This window comes from Schistocerca nitens, chromosome 2, assembly GCF_023898315.1.
Source record: "Schistocerca nitens isolate TAMUIC-IGC-003100 chromosome 2, iqSchNite1.1, whole genome shotgun sequence".
In the NCBI taxonomy this organism is placed as follows: Eukaryota; Metazoa; Arthropoda; class Insecta; order Orthoptera; family Acrididae; genus Schistocerca; species Schistocerca nitens.
Genome location: NC_064615.1, coordinates 599,147,129 through 599,166,381, shown reverse-complemented (window position 1 = coordinate 599,166,381; position 19,253 = coordinate 599,147,129). Strand labels below are relative to the sequence as shown.

Sequence of the window (19,253 nt, the reverse complement as noted above, 5' to 3'; positions counted from 1 at the left end):
TCCTGTGAAATGTGCTGCCATAGTCTTGGAAACTATGTCCCTTGTTGTCTGCACAGTGAGCTGGTTTCAACACAACTGTGCACCAGCCCACTTTGATGTTAATGTTCGTGAGCTCCTGAACAATACGTACCATCATCATTGGATTGGAAGGGGAGGTCCTGTCCCATGGCCTGTGCGATCGCCAGATCTCACAGATCTGGACAGTTTTCCTACTGGGTCAAGACATTGGTGTATGAAACCTCCATAGAAACAAATGAAGACAGGCTTGCTAGGCTCCTAGCGGCCTGACTCCCTGTACAACAGACACAAGGGATCTTAGAGATAATGCAGCAGAAGTCATGCACCCTAGTTATGCATACATTGAGACTGGTGGTTGTCACTTTGAACAATTACTATGAGCTACATTGTTGTTATGCAGTGTATACTGTGTATGTCCACAACAAGAAAAATTTGCATTGTAAATAATAGATTTCAGCTATCAGTCGTCCTTGTTAAATTTTATTGGCAGATCTCGATTTCTGCTAGAAACTAGCCATTCTCAATGCAATTTCATTTTTGATCAATGCATGTAATGCCTGTTGGTCGGGCTTCATCCATAGTTCGTTGAATAGTATTCAATGAACTGTGGATTCGTTGAATAGTATTCAGTGAACTGTGGATGAAGCCCGACCAACCGGCATTACACGTATTTATCAAAAATTATATTGCATTCTGAAAACTTGCTCTGCGATATCAGTGTACTGGCACTGTCATCTTTGCCAGGATTTGTAATATATTTTGATGTAATACTGTTACTGACTTTTTAATTTCTATTTATTTCTTTTCATTACTTAGCATCAGCTATGCGGGAAAGAATGGCAAAGCAACGACAGTTGCTTAATGCGCGTCTTGGTTTAGATGTATCAAGTCGTCTTGGCATAGATATGGAAGACCTAATATCTGCTGAAGATTTTAGCGCTTCAGTTACTGATGGATCTCTTTCCTTTCTTGGTTCATGTGGTGTAAGTATTATATGAGGGACAACTCTATCTAGATTGTTGCTTAACATTGTTGACAATGTGTGATATCTGTCTAGTGCAAGTGAAGTAATTATACTAAATCTTAAGTAATACCTAACTGTTCCTTGCGCTGTCATTTGCATATTAATAGGAAATTTTACTTTCTTTCTGGTAAAGCATGCTTAAAGCAATCAAATGTTGATTTATATTTGAAATTAAACTACTAGAACACCTTTAAAGAGTGATGTATCTAGTGACATTATTAATAATTATTTTGGCTCTAACAGAAAATTTAAGATGATCTTTGTACACCATAGTTTTGCACAAAATATGAGTAAACAACACTAAGCACTACCAATAGATTTTTTCATATTGTGGCAGTATATTTTTGAACAATTATTTTTGTTATGCCTAATATATACTATAGGAATATCAACAATGTAGGAAAAAGACAGATTGCTATTTACCATAAAGAAGATGTGTCAGGTTGCAGACAGGCACAATTAAGACACATGAAGTTTTCGGCCACAGCCTTCATCAGTAAAACACACACACACACACACACACACACACACACGAGCAAGTACACCTCATGCACACACGACTGCCAGCTCCAACATCTTGGGCTGGAGTGCAACTATCACATGGGGTGCAAGCAGCAGTATGGAGGGGGTGGGGAAGGGGAAGGGATAGCAGTGTGCGGGTGGGGAGAGAGACGAATGCTGTCTGGTGGAGTGTGCAGGGCCTAGACTGCCAACAGGCACAGCATCAGGTGGTTGTGGGACAGGGAGGTGGGGAAGAAAGGAAAGGAAAGGAGAGGAGTGAGGAAATATGGGCAGATGCTTTGGCAGAGGGTGGCAAATAAACCTGGTCAGAGATGAGAATGGGTAGGTTGGCATACGAGGATGCCCTGAGGGTGCCCATGGCTGTGCCGCAGATTTGTTTATATACCTTCCCTTCAAATGAAAAGTAGTTGTGGGTTAGAATAAAGTTAGTTACTATAGGAATATACTAAAACATCCTGTGTATCACTCACATCAGTGTTGTTTGATAAGATTAGAATGATTACAGCACACACACATAGGCATTCAAACAATAATTCTTCCTGCACTGTATATGTGAATGGAATGGGAAGAAATCCTAGTAACTGGTACAGCGGGACATACCCTTTGCCAGGAGCTTCATAGTGATTTGCAGAGTATGGATATAGATGTAGATGGTTTTTATCAATTTGTCCATGTGATAAACACCTTCCCTCTTATTTGTTACTAATTTGGCCTGAAGACTGACCTATTGGTTTTTGAGGATGTAGATTATATCAGGTATTTATTCTGTTGTGGCTGCAGATGGCCAGGCTGTGTGCGAGGGATTTTTTGGTTTGGATTTAATTTGGACAGAAGTGTGAATGGAGCCATCAAAGAGGAGGAGATCAACATCTAGGAAGGTGGCTTGCTGGGTTGAGGAGGACCATGTGAAGTGGATGGGAGAGAAGGTGTTGAGGTTTTGAAGAAAGGAAGAAAGGGTGTCTTGGCCTAGAGTCCAGATTGTGAAGATATCATCAGTGAACCTGAACAAATACAAAATTGTTTGCTTATTTTCTTTCTTTGCCGAGCTAGTATGTTTGTTACTCCTTCACACTGAAGTGGCTGGATGGATTTGGATGAACATTGGAATGGGAGATAGCCTTCATCCTGAATAAACACCTAGGCTATGGTACCTTTTATTCTTGGGGGGGGGGGGGGTCACTGTTCCCATGGGATGGGCAGCATAACTACTGGATTGGGAGCCAAAAGGAGACAGTTTTGACTCCACGAACTAGAATCATCCCAACAAATTTGCTTCTGTTGCTTTGTATGGTCTCTAACACAATGTTTATTATCAGGCTCGTAATCATTGTCGTCGTCTGTGTTACCAAAAATGTCACTTTTACAGCTTGATAAGCTCTCTTGCATAGCGTTATTCACTAGCTGCTAAAGTTCTTCAAAATTTTGTCTTCTTTTGGCCATAATAACAAACTAGGAAACTAATCAAAGATTCAAACGTAACCTCAACTAGCACACAAGACCAGTCAGCAAAACTAACAATTGCTGAGTCATCTTTAAGTATATTTCTGACATTTGCAGTTAAGAATCACAATGGCTACCAACTGCAAAAATATTGAGTGTTATGAACATGAGTGTGTTCAGTGGAGCCACCACTTTTAAACCCATAGTTGAAATGCACTATCTGTGAGTACTATGAGGCTCATGAGGCATCTAAACACAACTCTGCATGTGAGCCAGTTATGGCTCACATGGCCCACAGTACAATGTATACGTGAACCAAATATGGCTCATGTGGCGTCACAACCCATGTAACTGTGAGCCAACATTGGCTGGAGTGTCATCCAATTGTGTCCTATATGTGCTTGATGGAAGACAGATTTGTTGATCGAGCAGGCCAAGGCAACATGCTGAAACACTGTAGAGCTTGTTGGGTTTTAGCAGCTGTATGTGGGCGACTCTTATCCTGCTAGAAAACACTCCCTGGAATGCTGTTCATTAATGGCAGCAAAACAGGTCAAATCACCAGATTGACACACAAATTTGCAGTCAGGGTGCATGGGATAACCATGAGAGTGCTCCTGCCGTCGTGCAAAATTGCACCCCAGACCCATAACTCCATGCATAGGTCCAGTGCGTGTCGTTTGCGATCAATTTGGTTGCATGCCCTCAACTGCCCTCCTCCTAACCAACACAAGGCCATCATCGGTACCAAGGCAGAACAAGCTTTCACCAGAAAACACAACAGACCTCTGTCCTGCCCTCTAGCGACCTCTCACTTGACGCCACTGAAATTGCAAATGGCGGTGGCATGGACTCAATGGAATGCTTGCTACCGTCCATGAAATAACTGATTTGTAGCAGTTCATTGCGTCATTTTGTTGCCAATTGCTGCTCAGATATCTGCTGCAGGTGCAGGACGATGCACCAGAGCGATACACTGAACACAATGTCTTCCCTCTTGGTAGTGCCACCTGGGTGCCCGGAGCCCTGTCGTTTTGCGACCGTACATTCTCATGACCACCGGTGCCACTAGTTATGTACAGAGTATACATTCCTACCAAGTCTATCTGCAGTATTGCAGAAGGAATATTCGGTTTATCATTGTGGTATTACATGACCTCATTCAAAACCTGATTTGCATCATAGTGCCACGCTTATGCGACTGCCACAAAATTGGAATAGACAACAACTATCAGATGTGGAAACACATGATTTATGTTGCACAACTCCTTGGTGTTGCAATATTTTTTAATTTTTTATTTGTTTATTCCCCCCTCCCCCCTCCCTGTCAGTCCATTCAAACACACATGCCTCATACAAGAACATTTAGTGAGAGCGGCTGACCAGTTTGGAGTCAGTACTATAACAGCGACTTGCTACTGCTGTGCTACACCAAGCGTGTACATTACATGTCTATCACAATTTCAGAAAGCATTGTCAGTAGGCAAAACTTACTCTTAAATGCGGGACATTGCTAAACCAGCAGTAGCTGCAGTAATATAACACGTACTCTATGGTAACACTAAGCAATAAACTTGCAAAATGTCTCAAAATGTAATAAATATACCAACATGAGAGGATATAGGACCCTTTCACATCCCTGGCCCTCAAAAAATAAATTTAACCTGGAAATTAATGGCAAAATGAAGTTTCAGCGAGAAAGTAACAAGTAACAAAGGGCCCCAGTAGATAGGAAACAAACACTAGCTAAATATTAAATGATGCTAAATTAGCAGGCATGTGAATTATACACACTGTGAAATGTTACAGCTTGAGAACATAATTTAAGAAAACAAGTACAAAATTGTTTGCTTATTTTCTTTCTTCGTCGAGTTAGTATGTTTGTTACTCCTTCACACTGTCTTCGTCGAGTTAGTATGTTTGTTACTCCTTCACACTGAAGTGGCTGGATGGATTTGGATGAACATTGGACTGGGAGATAGCCTTCATCCTGAATAAACACACAGGCTATGGTACCTTTTATTCTGAGGGGGGGTCACTGTTCCCGTGGGATGGGCAACATAACTACTGGATTGGGAACCAACGGAGACAATTTTGACACCACAAATTCCTATCATCCCAACAAATTTGCCTTTCTAATTCAAACTTTAGCAGTTCTCTTTGAAAGTGGCTATCTCAATCACTATAAATAAATAGTTGAGGAAAACATTAAAAGTGGCAGGTATTCATCTGGGCACACCATGTTTTTTGCACAGACAGATGTACGTTGGCTGCTTGCATGTGTTGAGAGCCAGCAATCTCTACATATATACAGAAAATAAGAAGTATTGGTACATTGTTTACAGAGATGTATTATAGTAGATTTCTGGCCCTCTGCACACACGAAGACAATTATGATCTTTTCTGTGCTCGATACATCGCAAATAGTAATTAAGTAATTTACTTCCTTTCCTTGCACATTTTGTAATTCACTACTTACTTGTGTAATTTTTTCTGTTAAATAAACGAATTAGTTTTGAGCAATGTATTCTGTCAGCTTCTTGCATCATATATATATCTCTCTCTCTCTCTCTCTCTCTCTCTCTCTCTCTCTCTCTCTCATTTTGTGTGTGTGTGTGTGTGTGTGTGTGTGTGTGTGTGTGTGTGTGTGTCTGTCATGCACTTTACTGGCCCATGTGTGGCTTGCATCTCAATATCTCCAAGAGATAACTTTTTCGATGGTGCATATGTGTGTATAGTGAGTTTCTGCATTAAAATTTCTTTGAAAATAACTTTTTAGCTGTGGATAACACCATAGGGCACATCTAGTGATGGATAAACAACAGCCCCCTTGCTATTATTTTGATGCCTATTATGCACATATATCAAACAAACTATGAAAATGCAAGATGGGGTATCACATATGTTACTTTTACTGTTTAAAAAGTTATTGCCCATATTTTACATTTTACTTTGTTTTACACTATTCTTTAAAGCTGCTTGATAGTTGTAAAAGTGGGGTTCTGCTGTAATTCCACTAAATAAGCTCCGTGAGAAGTTTCCGCGAGATTTAGGAAGCAGTCAAAAAATATCGAAAGCAATGACTTAGCCTGTTTGTGGGAGAATATTGTTCATTTATCCTTTATATTGTGTTGTAGACACCTTGGTACCCTTACATAAATCACATTCTTTTGTATCTCTTAGTACTAGCCAAGACACGGTATTAAAGGTCACCTGTTCTTGAAGACATTGCTTTGTTCTGAGACAAACAGCAAATTTACCCTGTTTGCTGATGATACCACAATTCTAATTGATGATTTGATAGATCACAATCTTGAACAAACTACAAATACTGTTTTTAATGACATCTTAAATTGGTTCTCCTCAAATGGTCTCTCACTCAATGCAGATAAAACTCATTATATGAGGTTCCATACTTCACAAAGTAATCTCGATGTAATTAACATAAAATGTAGAGATCAACCAATACAGAAAGTTGAAGATACAAAATTCCTGGGTGCTTACATAGACAGCAAATGTGATTGGTCAGTTCACATTCTTCATCTACGTAAAAAACTTAGCTCGGCAACATTTGCATTACGGGTAATTTCTTCAGTGGCTGAAGTTGACACCATTAAGGTTGCGTACTTGGGCTACTTCCACTCATTGATGTCATATGCTATCATATTCTGGGGGAACCAACCACTTGCAAAAAAAGTTTTCACCATCCAAAAAAAAGCAATCAGAATAATGTGTGGAATCCATCAAAGACATTCTTGCAGGCACTTGTTTCAGAAGATAGGTATCCTAACAACTGCCTCACAGTATATTTTTTCCTTGCTGACCTTTGTGTGCAAAAATTATGCTATCTACCAAGACAACAGTAAATTCCATGGCTATAACACCAGAAACAAAAACAATCTACATTTCGAAATGAAACGTCTCACTCTGGTACAAAACGGAGTTTACTACTCCAGCATTAAGCTGTTCAATGCTCTACTACCACTACATATCAAATGTGTTCATACAGAACTGTCAAAATTTAAGCAAGTTCTCAAAGATTACCTGACAGAGAAATATTTTTATACTGTGGATGAATATCTGAAAGAAAATGTATACCATCACTAAACTTATTGTGTCTAGAAGTACTTCAGTTGATTTTATTGTGCATTTGAGCATTAGCACACTTTTTGTAACAACAAATTGGCTGTACCTGTATTTACTCTTGTAGGCCTAATGTCTGATTTAACTTTGTGTTCTTATCTTTAACCTTTATTTGAAACTCCGTTTTCTGTTAAATGGTTGTTATGTTATCTAGCTGACATTGTATCTATTACTGTGTTTATAGTATGTCTTATGTAAACTATGTTCAATTTGGCATTGAATTGCCTTTGTATTTATTGTAAGTTTAAATTGAAACCTGTACAATTTGACATGTTCCATGTCCTTGTGATTGACTCACTATCTGGATCTACGGAACATGAAATAAATAAATAAATAAATAAATAAATAAAAGTAAGCATTTCTTCAGACCAAAATGTGGAAAACTGTGTGTATATATTTAATCAAATCATCAGTATTATATTTTGGCATGCAAAGCCATCGCAATTTTAACTTGGGCATTTCTGCGGTATAAGATGTCTTCATGAATTAGGTTGCCAAATTTTCTTGATACATTACGATGATCATTTTTAAAATTACATCTGCCACCTGCTGTGCCTTGGTGTAATGTAGGAACTTATGGATTTTTGACACACTATTCACACCTCTTATAAAATTGATCTTGATTTCTTTGAAGTGTTGGTGAAAATATGTTTTAAATTTGGCAGATGCTGTGATAAAGCATCAGGTACCACATTTGTTTCAGTAGAAATATATTGGATTTCAAAGTCAAATTCCTGTAAAGCAAGAGCCCATCTAGCAAGCTGATTACGTAATGAATGTGCACTGAGATGAGAAGGATAATGTTAGATGATCTCTCCATACAATGATGTGCTGTACACGCAGAAAATAATGGAACTGGTCCAAGCCCTCCACAATCGCGAACACTTCATGCGCTGTCATACTCCATTTCCTGTCTCAAGCTGACAAAACTCAGCTTGAAAACACTATCATGTGATGTTCCTAATGATTATTTCATATAAATGGATGCAGTGCCAAACCAAATTCACTCATGTCTGTTCCAAGGTAAAATGTTTTTAAGAGCTGGCATCTGCAGTAGTGGAGCACTTAAGAGTTGCTTCTTGATCTCATCAAGCACCTTCCTCTTGATCAGTACTCCACATTCAGAAACTCTGTCCGAACAAGCCTCAGAAGACTTAGTGGTACCAGTTGACTACCTTGTCATCCTCAGCCAATAGGTGTCACTGGATGCAGATATGGAGGGGTGTGGGGTCAGCACACCGCTCTTCCAGCTTTTCTCAGTTTTCGTGACCAGAGTTGTCACTACTTCTCAATCAAGTAGCTCCTCAGTTGGCTTCACAAGGGGAGAGTGCACCCCACTTGTCAACAGTGCTCTATAGACCCAGACGGTCACCCATCCAAGTGCTAGTCAAGCACAACAGTTCTTAGCATTGGTGATCTGACGGAAACAAGTGTTACCACTGTGACAAGGCTGTCTGTCATGTCCAGAAAAAATTCTTTTTAATTTATTACAGTGTTATTTAATAAAATATCAGTTGTATTCACAGAAGCAGAGATATGATTGAAGTTGTTTTTTTACAGATTGGTAACAGAAAATTTCAAATTGCTTCTAATTTCTTCAGGTCTGGTTCAGTTCTTGCTGATGATATGACATTCTTTAAACATTGTATCTTCTTCATGAATTCCAGTTTTAGCAGACTGGAGGTGAGTCCAGCCGATTTTAGTGTAATCTGAACTTTATCCAGCCTGTCTCTGTGTTTTTCCCATGGAGTAGATACAACCAAATTATCATCTCCATAGTGTATTACATTCTACAAGAGCTTCTCCGTAGAATCACATCCAGAGCTCAAACAAATGCTGCACTTGAAATGTTTAAACTGAACAGTCTCCATTTGATGTAATACCAAAGTCCATTATATTACTCTTTGTGTAGGATTGCAATATTCACAGTCTGTCTCTCAATTACATCGTTTTCTATTATAAGCTTGATTTTATTTTCTACAGCTTCTTTTATAGCTAGTGGATCAGATAATATTTCGTTCTGAACAGTTCCTGTGGTCAAGCTTTAATTTAACATTGACATTCTTTCATCAGTCCATGTTTAAGTTTTTTTGTCTATTCAGTTATAGTATATTTTCAAAAATTGATTATTTTATTTAATAGTATCGGGTTTGTTGGATACTCTCTCTGCATGCTTGCATGCAATTCTTCTCTCTAGGACATTTGCAAATTGCTTAAACTGTCAATTTTTCCCTAATTTTTCACATGAACTCCTGATTTTTCTCTCCTCTCACCATGGACGTATAATCCTACATGTAAACTGCTGCCTCTGTCCCATGATCTATTTTCTTCTTAATAATTCTAACTTCTAAACCTGCAGAAACTACTTCTTCTCTGATGAAGCTAATGAAATCGACTTCCAATTCCTCCTCCTTATCAGAAACACTAAAACTGTTTATATAAATTCCTAGATATTGTGGTGGCATCACTTTCAGGGTCTAAGGCAGCTGTAATTTTATGACTATTTACACAAAGTTCAATCACTGAAATTAAAGTGTCATTGCAGTTTGCACTTTGTCCATTACTAGTTCACCTTCACCACACCAGCTTTTCTGAATTGTGCAGGTGGGAACTTTCCCTGCAATACATAACTACGCTCCCGTAACCCTCCTGGCCTCAACCTTCGTTAGTCACTGTCCTCACCCATCCAGCCCCCTCCCTGTTCCCATTCCAGCACTACACAGCTGTCATATCACCGCCACACCCAGTCTTTTAATTTCTTTTATTTTTATTTCTCTCCTTTCCGCTACTTACCCCTTCCCCCCTCCACACCTTCTCTCCTACCCTCTGTCTAAACTGCAACACTTCACTGTCCGTCACTCCCATCATACTATCCCTCCCTCTCCCTGCCCCAGCCTCCTCCTTACCCCCACCCAGTCGCCACTCCCATCATGCACTCACTCCCACCATACTATCCCTCCCTCTCCCTGCCCCAGCCTCCTCCTTACCCCCACCCAGTCGCCACTCCCATCATGCACTGGTGCTGCTGCTCGCAGTGTAGTTTCAGCTCTCTGAGACTGCAGATGTGTGTGCTAGTTGCCCTTGCGTGATTGCGTGTGTGCATGTTTGTATGTGTGTCTACTGCTGACAAAGGCTATGATGGCCGAAAGCTGTGTTTGTGTGGATCTTTTTATTGTGCCTATCACGGCTCAGCATCTCCACTATATGGTGAATAGCAACTTTCCTTCTCTTGTATTGTTATATTCCATCCTGGATTTTCCATTGTTTGATGTTTTACTAGTTAACCTTTAATGTTTTCAGTATCACATCAATTCATTTGTACTGATGGAGACAACACATTAAATTGTTAATGAGTGCCGGAGTGGTTCTCATCTGAAACTACATTCAGTTTACTGGTGTTCGCTCATTTTATCAGTATCTGTTATCCATGTCTCAAGAGTTCATTGAGCCCGAAATCTTCTCTCTTGCACTGCTCTATGGTTCTGCCATTCAAAAACATTTTACCTCTTTCATCATTTCTAAAACAATCATCATTCTGCGCATAACTCTGCGAATGGTCATCTGTTCGTTTATAATTGTATCTTGTTTAATTATTGTTTTGCTGACTCCATGACAGGTGCTCAAATTTATCTTGGCGTGGTGCTTTGTATAATTGAAAGTATTGATTGCGTTGTGATGTGTCTTCTAAAGGGTCAATGACTTGTAATACCTCACAGAAATCATTGAATGTTACATGATGCCCACTGCCTTCGTACTTTCCACAGCAAATGTTTTATCAAAATTATAATCAGATGATCATCGCTGATGGGATGTTCTATATAACCATTCGATTTTCAGTATTTTTGAAGGAAGATGCACATTGACCCTTTGCCACAATTAAAGTTGTGCATCGAAAATAATTTTTCTTTTTATGCTTCACAGTTTCTCTTGTAACCAATCCTTGTGGAGAAACACATTTTCAAAGCAAACAAATATCGTATATTGATCACACACACACAGTTTCCCCATGTTCTAGTACATGCACTCATGTCGTTCCCAAATATTTTTTTCTGACTTGTTCTGAATTCACATGAACGCAACTCTAAATTGTATCGTGAAATTAATTTGACGTAATTGTTTGTGTGCGCCAGATTCCTTAAATTCTCTTTGAATGAGCAGATTATTGACAATAATGATTGTACAATAGCCCGCACCATGATTTCCTCGCATTAACTTGTTGGCGAATTACATTCATATCAGCTCACATGTTGCAGATTTTTACATCTTTCAGTGTTCTTTTCCAGCTCATGTGCTTTCGATTCTAAATTTGAATATGATTATTGTACACCTGATACTACTTAATCAAATAATTTTTATTTTGTTTGCACTTATTTTCACATGAACTACTTCACTATTCCCTTACTATACTGTCCATTAGATCTAGTTTAACAATTTCCTATTGTGAGTTTACTTGGGCTTGTATTTTGGTCCCGTGCGCTTCTGTCTGCTTAGCAATGTGTCTTAACCTCATGCTGGAATTCAGAGTGTTAAGCATAGACTCAAAACATTCATTCTTAAATTATTGAACTTATCCTGAATCTCATGATTATCTACACTACTGGCCATTCAAATTGCTACACCACGAAGATGACGTGCTAAAGACGCAAAATTTAACCGACAGGAAGAAGATGCTGTCATATGCAAATGATTAGTGTTTCAGAGCATTCACACAAGGGTGGGCGCCAGTGGCGACACCTACAACTTGCTGCCAGGAGGAAAGTTTCCAACCGATTTCTCATACACAAACAGCAGTTGACCGGCGTTGCCTGGTGAAACATTGTTGTGATGCCTCGTGTAAGGAGGAGAAATGGGTACCATTACATTTCCGACTTTGATAAAGGTCCGATTGTAGCCTACCGCGATTGCGGTTTATCGTATCGCGACATTACTGCTTGTGTTGGTAGAGATCCAATGATTGTTAGCAGAATATGGACTCGGTGGGTTCAGGAGGGTAATACGGAACACCGTGCTGGATCCCAATGGCCTTGTATCACTAGCAGTCAAGATGACAGGCATCTTATCTGCATGGCTGTAACGGATCGTGCAGCCACGTCTCGATCCCTGAGTCAACAGATGGGGACGTTTGCAAGACAACAACCATCTGCACGAACAGTTCGACGACGTTTGCAGCAGCATGGACTATCAGCTTGGAGACAATGGCTGCGGTTACCCTTGACTCTGCATCACAGACAGGAGCGCCTGCAATGGTGTACTCAACTGGGTGCACGAATGGCAAAACGTCATTTTTTCGGATGAATCCAGGTTCTGTTTGCAGCATCATGATGGTTGCATCCATGTTTGGCGACATCGCGGTGAACGCACATTGGAAGCGTGTATTCACCATCGCCATACTGGCGTATAACCCGGCGTGATGGTATGGGGTGCCATTGGTTACACATCTCTGTCACCGCTTGTTCGCATTGACGGCACTTTGAACAGTGGACATTACATTTCAGATGTGTTACGACCCGTGGCTCTACCCTTCATTCGATCCCTGCGAAACCCTACATTTCAGCAAGATAATGCACGACCGCATGTTGCAGGTCCTGTACGGGCCTTTCTGGATACAGGAAATGTTAGACTGCTGCCCTGGCCAGCACATTCTCCAGATCTCTCACCAATTGAAAACGTCTGGTCAATGGTGGCCAAGCAACTGGCTCGTTACAATACGCCAGTCACTACTCTTGATAAACTGTGGTATCGTGTTGAAGCTGCATGAGCAGCTGTACCTGTACATGTCATCCAAGCTCTGTTTGACTCAATGCCCAGGCGTACCAAGCTGTTATTACGGCCAGAGGTGGTTGTTCTGGGTACCGATTTCTCAGGATCTATGCATCCAAATTGCGTGAAAATGTAATCACATGTCAGTTCTAGTATTATATATTTGTCCCATGAATACCCGTTTATCATCTGCATTTCTTCTTGGTGTAACAGTTTTAATGGCCAGTAGTGTATTTTGTTAAAATTTACTCCCAATTTTAGATTACTTGCCTTCGTTTGTTGATTCGACCTTTTGTTATCAGCCATCAAACATCTCACCATTTTCTCATTATCATTTAGTTCTTTGTTCAAATCTGCACTCAATTTTTTATTATCTGCCATAGTTTATAATAATAATAATAATAATAATAATAATTGTTGTTGTTGTTGTTGTTGTTGTTGTTTTACCACATCTTCCCTTCCTACATTATCATCACAATTGTTGGCTACTCCTGCCTCTCTCAATTCAATGTGTCTGTTCAAGTTTGAACTTTCATTTTCAGTTTCCTCTACAGTTTGATTTCTGCTGATTGCTACTGACCTATTAAGGACTTTCATGTTAAAATTAACCTGGTTGACATTGCCTTCCTTGTCAAATACATGACAGTTCTAACTTTGACTAGCTTATACGGGTGCGCGCGCGCACCTGCGCGCGCTTACACACACACACACACACACACACACACAGAGTTATAATTCAGATAGTAATTCACTGTCTGTATCGTTTTTCCTGTCCAACATTGTTTGAAAAATCAAAGTGCCACTGTAAATTCCAAATTCAGTCACTATACATTGACATTGGTGATTGGGCTCTGGATCTGCAGATTGTTGTATGATACAACATCTTTGACACCAGTCTCTATGTATAACACAACTGGTTGCATTACTCGTCTCCGCTCAGATGGCCAATTATCAGCTTTCTGTTGCTGGTAATTTTGTTTTAGGAAAGGAACAATGAAATGTTCGATTGATAAATTACTGACAGAATGGACTAATGATTTATTATGACGGTATTACTCATTTCAAACCAGTTCAACTACACTCAGTTTAGCAAACTCCTTTATGCCACAGTACAACATTAATTGTTTCACACTGGAACTTTAAAACCTTCAGAAAGCAGCACAAGTAATTAACCTGAATTCATTACTTCCAAACATGTGTATTTCATACGAGTGCAGCCAATCAGTAATAGTGACACTAACACATCCTACTGTGACTGTGATCAGTAACATGGGAACACAGTTTGAATAATTATCCCAAGTATATTATTTGAAGAACGTCTATTGTGAACACATCTGCGAGAGCAGCCAACTGATTCATACTCACTACTGCAACTGCCCACTCAGTACTACCATGCTACACTGTGTGGTCAAAAGTATCCGGACACCCCCAAAAACACACATTTTTCATATTAGGTGCATTTTGCTGCCACCTACTGCCAGGTACTCCATATCAGTGACCCCAGTAGTCATTAGACAGCTTGAGAGAGCAGAATGGGGCGCTCCGTGGAACTCATGGACTTCGAACGTGGTCGGTTGATTGGGTGTCACATGTCATAAGACTGTATGCAAGATTTCCGCACTCCTAAACATTCCTAAATCCACTGTTTCCTGTGTGATAGTGAAGTGGAAACTTAAGGGACACGTACAGCACAAAAGCGTACAGGCCGACTTCGTCTGTTGACTGACAGAGACTGCCAGCAGTTGTAGAGGGTCATAATGTGTAATAGAGAGACATCTATCCAGACCATCACACAGGAATTCCAAACTGCATCAGGATCCACTGCAAGTATGACAGTTAGGCGGGAGGTGAGAAAACTTGGATTTCATAGTAGAGCGGCTGCTCATAAGCCACACATAACGCCTGTAAATGTCATCGATGCCTCGCTTGGTGTAAGGGGCGTAAATATTGGATGATTGAACAGTGGAAGAAGTCTGGATTGATGAATAATGGTGCACAATGTGGTGATCCGATGGCAGGGTGTGGGTATGGCAAATGCCCGGTGAACGTCATCTGCCAGCATGTGTAGTGCCAATAGTAAAATTCGGAGGTGGTGGTGTTATGGTGTGGTCTTGTTTTTGTGGAGGGGTACTTGTTTTGTGTGGCACTATCACAGCACATGCCTACATTGATGTTTTAACCACCTTCTTGCTTCCCACTGTTGAAGAACAATTTGGGGATGGCTATTGCTTCTTTCAACATGTTCGAGCACCTGTTCATGATGCACGACCTGTGGTGGAGTGGTTACGTGACAATACCATCCCTGTAATGGACTGGTATGCACAGAGTCCTGACCTGAATCTTATAGAACACCTTTGGGATGTTTTGGCACACTGACTTCATGCCAGGCCTCACCGACTGACATCAATACCTCTCCTCTGTGTAGCACTCCATGAAGAATGGGCTGCCCTTCCCCAAGAAACCTTCCAGCACCTGATTGAACGTATGCCTGCGAGAGTGGAAGCTGTCATGAAAGCTAAGGATGGACCAACACCATATTGAATTCCAGCATTACCGATGGAGGGCACCACAAACTTATAAGTTATTTTCACCTAGGTGTCCAGATACTATTGATCACATAGTGTATGTCAAGTGCATGCCCTAAACAACAATCACAGTTTCAGAAAGCAAAGCCTACTCATAAATGCTTTACATGGCTGAACCTGTGGTAGCTGCAGTAATATAACGCACACCCTGTGTGATGCTAAGCGATAAACTTAAATTTTTTTTTCACAAGATACAACTGACATATTGAAAGAGGAAGGTGTAGGGCCATCATATACTCTATCTCTTATAATATCAGTGGCAGTTTACACTCCAACCATTTCATTTCTCTTTTAATTGCTTGTTTTCTACTTAGAGCGAGAGGTTATCTTACCACATACTGTAATTTTATTATTCACTCAGTATTTTAGTTATTATATTTCCTTATTTCTGAGCGTAATGCTTTTCTACAATATATATGTATTTTATGTATCTCACGCCTACGATTGTTGAAGTTTTCAGTTAATAATTAGTTGTGGTCTCCTGCCTTAATGACCCCCTGTGTTTCACACAATTACTGTCATTACCATAATATTGGCAATGGTTATATTCAATTTGCTTTTACAGTCATAATGCATATAAAGGTCTGATTTTTATTTTTCTGTGGTTGTTTTGTTATAAGAAGACAATTTTTTTCCAGAAATCTGTTGGAGAAGTGGTGCAACAGGAGCTTTCACAGGTAGAAGGAATGAGTTCCCGTGAAATGAATCGTGCTCGCCGCCTGGCCCGTCAGCAAATGACCAAGCAAAGGTCACGTGATACTAGTACACAGAATCAAGAAGAAACGAGTACAGTTAGCATTTCTGTAGAAGAACCAGAAAGAAAAAAGATTAAAATAGAAGACACAGGTCAAGATGATATATTGTCGGTGACCTCTCATAACCATGTGGAAAGTACTCCAGATGGAGCAGGTGGTTGGGGAGTTGATGTGAGTGTAACTTATGAAGTTTTTTGTTGGAGAAATGTTGCTCAATTTCATTACGCTCTTCAAGCATGATTAATGTCTCTTAGAACTTCGTGGCACTTTTGTGTTTTACTGCATGTTTTGGTAAAGCTGTAGGAATATTATGAGAAGTAGAGATAGGGACTAACAAATTAAAGACCGTGTAATATAAATACTGTCTAACAAATCTTCATCAGAATCAGACAATGCGTGCGCGCGTGCGTGCGTGAGTGCATGCGCACGTGGCCAGCGTCTCTGACTGCTGAGACAACACTGCAAGCAGCAGTGTGTGGTGGGAGAAGTGATCTGGGTGGTGAGGGTAAGGAGGAGGCTGAGGTGGGGAAGGGAGGGGTAGCAGGGTAGGGGTGGTGGACAGCAAAATGCTGTGGGAGCATGCAGGGATAAGGTGGAAAGAGTGTAGGCAGCTAGGTGCAGTGAGGTGGTTGGACAGCAGAAGGGGGAGGGGGGAGGAGGAGGGGACAGTGGAAGGAGAGAAATTAAAAGTCTGTAGGTTCGTTCATGGAATACAAAGTTGTGCAATGTTGGAGTGGGAACAGGGAAGGGGATAGGTGGATGTAGGACAGTATGAAGGTTGATGCCAGGAGAGTTATGGGAACAAAGGATATACTGCATGGAGAGTTCCCACCTGCACAGTTCAGAAAAGCTGGCTAAAAGCTGGTGTTGGTAGGAAGGATCCAGATCTCACAGCGTGTAAAGCAGTCATTAAGATGAAAATTTTTTTATTGATCAGCATGCTTGGCAACTGGATAGTTCAGCTATTTCTTTGCTACAATTTGTCAGTGGCCATTCATGTGGACAGACAGCTTGTTGGTTGTTGAGCCCGTGTAGAATGCAGCACAGAATGGTTTCACAAGTAGCCTTGCCTATGATGGGAGGGGTGATGCATGCAACCAGACTGAAGTGGGTGGGAGTATATATAGGACAGTTCTTGCACCTACATCTATTACAGAGATATGAGCCATGAAAGAAGGGATCGGGAGCAGGAGTTATGTAAGGATAGAGAGAATATAGTGTAAATTCAATTGGCAGCAGAATACTACTGCAGGAGAAGTGGGAAGGATAGTAGGTAGAACATTCCCCATTTCAGGGCACAACAAAAGTTAGTTGAAATCCTGGCAGAAAATGTGTGTTGCTCAAGTCCTAGGTGGTACTGAGTAATGGGGTGAATGCTCCTCTGTGGCTGGGCAGTGGAGCTTTGGGAGATGGGGGTGACTGGAGAGATAAGGCACAGGAGAGTTTCTGTATAAGTGGAGAGATAAAGCACAGGAGAGTTTCTGTATAAGGTTGGGAAGGTAATTGCGATCTGTGAAGGCCTCTGTGAGACCCTTGGTATATTCCGAGAGGGACTGCTCATCTCTACAGATGCAACAGCCATGGGTGCCTAAGCTGTATGGAAGGAAATTCTTGATATTCTATGAGTGGCAGCTGTGGAAGTGAAGGTAATGCTGGTGGTAGGTAGGCTTGATGTGGACGGAGGTATTGTAGCTGTCTTTGAGGTGTAGGTGAATATTAAGAAAGTTGGCTTGTGGGATCGTTGAGTACCAGGTGAAGCAAATGGGGGAGAAGGTGTTGAGGTTCTGGATGAATGTGGACAGGGTGAGAACCCTTAAGTCCAGATCAGAAAGATGTCATCAGTGAACCTGAACCAGGTGAGGGGTTCGGGATTCTGGGTAGTTAGAAAGGATTCCTGTGGATGGCCTAGAAATAGGCTGGCATATGAGGTGTCGTGGGGTGCCACTGCTGTACTCCCGATTTGTTTGTAGGTGATGCCTTCAAAGGAGAAGTAAATTGGGGGGAGGATATAGTTGGTCATGGCAACTAGGAAGGAGATTTTAGGTTTGGAAATCGTTGGGCTGTCAGCCTACTCCCTCAGGTTTCATCTAGTTTCCTCACACTTCATCTGTTTCACCCTTCACATGATTTTTCCACGTATTTTGGTGTATTATGCATTTTTTTGCACATAGTTCATCATTTTCTCTGTATATTTATGCATTTCTCTCCTCCACCATGCATCCTTGCTCCTCCTATCTGTGTCAGAATAGAAAAGTTTCCTTGTCCCTCGCCACAACGTGGCCCCATATACTGTTCCTGCTTTGCTACTTGGCTCATTGAATCTCTTCAGATGGTCTTACCGTCAAATTACCCTTCTCTGGCTGCGATTCCCCTCCTTCCACAATGAGCTCCATCTGTTAAGATTCCTCCAGTCCTTAACCCTCACCAATGTAGTCCTGCAAAACCATGTCAATCAGGATCAGATCTTGCAACACTTCCTTCCCATCTGTAAAATTCTGCTGTGCAATCCCAAGTGCCTGGATCCCATATCACATATAGAAACTCTTGCCCTCCAGGAACTAGAGCAGCATGCACAACACTGCCTCAAAAAAACTCTACAACAACCTCCAAACTGCCCCCACATCTCCTCATAGCTGACAAACCCTGCCCCACAGAAGTATCAGTCCTTTCCAAAGGCCTCATCTTCTGTCCCACTCCCAAATTCAATCATGCAGTACTTCTTAAAGATCTCTCTTTCTCCAGGTCCCTACAGTGGAAACACTTTTTCACCATGAAACCTACTAGACGGACACAACCAAAGGCAAATGTTGAACCCTGCCTGACTCAGTTCACACCTCCCTCCAACCATGATCCCCCCCTCCCCCCCCCCCCTTGCTCCTACCCCTACTCCCTAATCACCCCCTGTTAACTTTTCAGAATTTCTAAACCTCAAACTTTGCCTCACCTTCATTCCCCAAATCTCTCAACATGCAAGCTAACCTTACATCTGCAGAAAGAACCACAAGC

General features: G+C 41.0%; 1 protein-coding gene across 1 annotated transcript in view; it reads left to right on the top strand.

Moving 5' to 3' along the window:
• LOC126236674 (TATA-binding protein-associated factor 172) overlaps window positions 1–19,253 on the top strand; it is a 320,919-nt gene that overhangs the window by 17,539 nt on the left and 284,127 nt on the right. Inside the window, exons 5-6 of the mRNA XM_049946158.1 lie at window positions 835–1,001; window positions 16,131–16,418. Of these exons, the coding sequence (XP_049802115.1) occupies window positions 835–1,001; window positions 16,131–16,418 (455 nt within the window). The remainder of the gene's footprint in view (window positions 1–834; window positions 1,002–16,130; window positions 16,419–19,253) is intronic.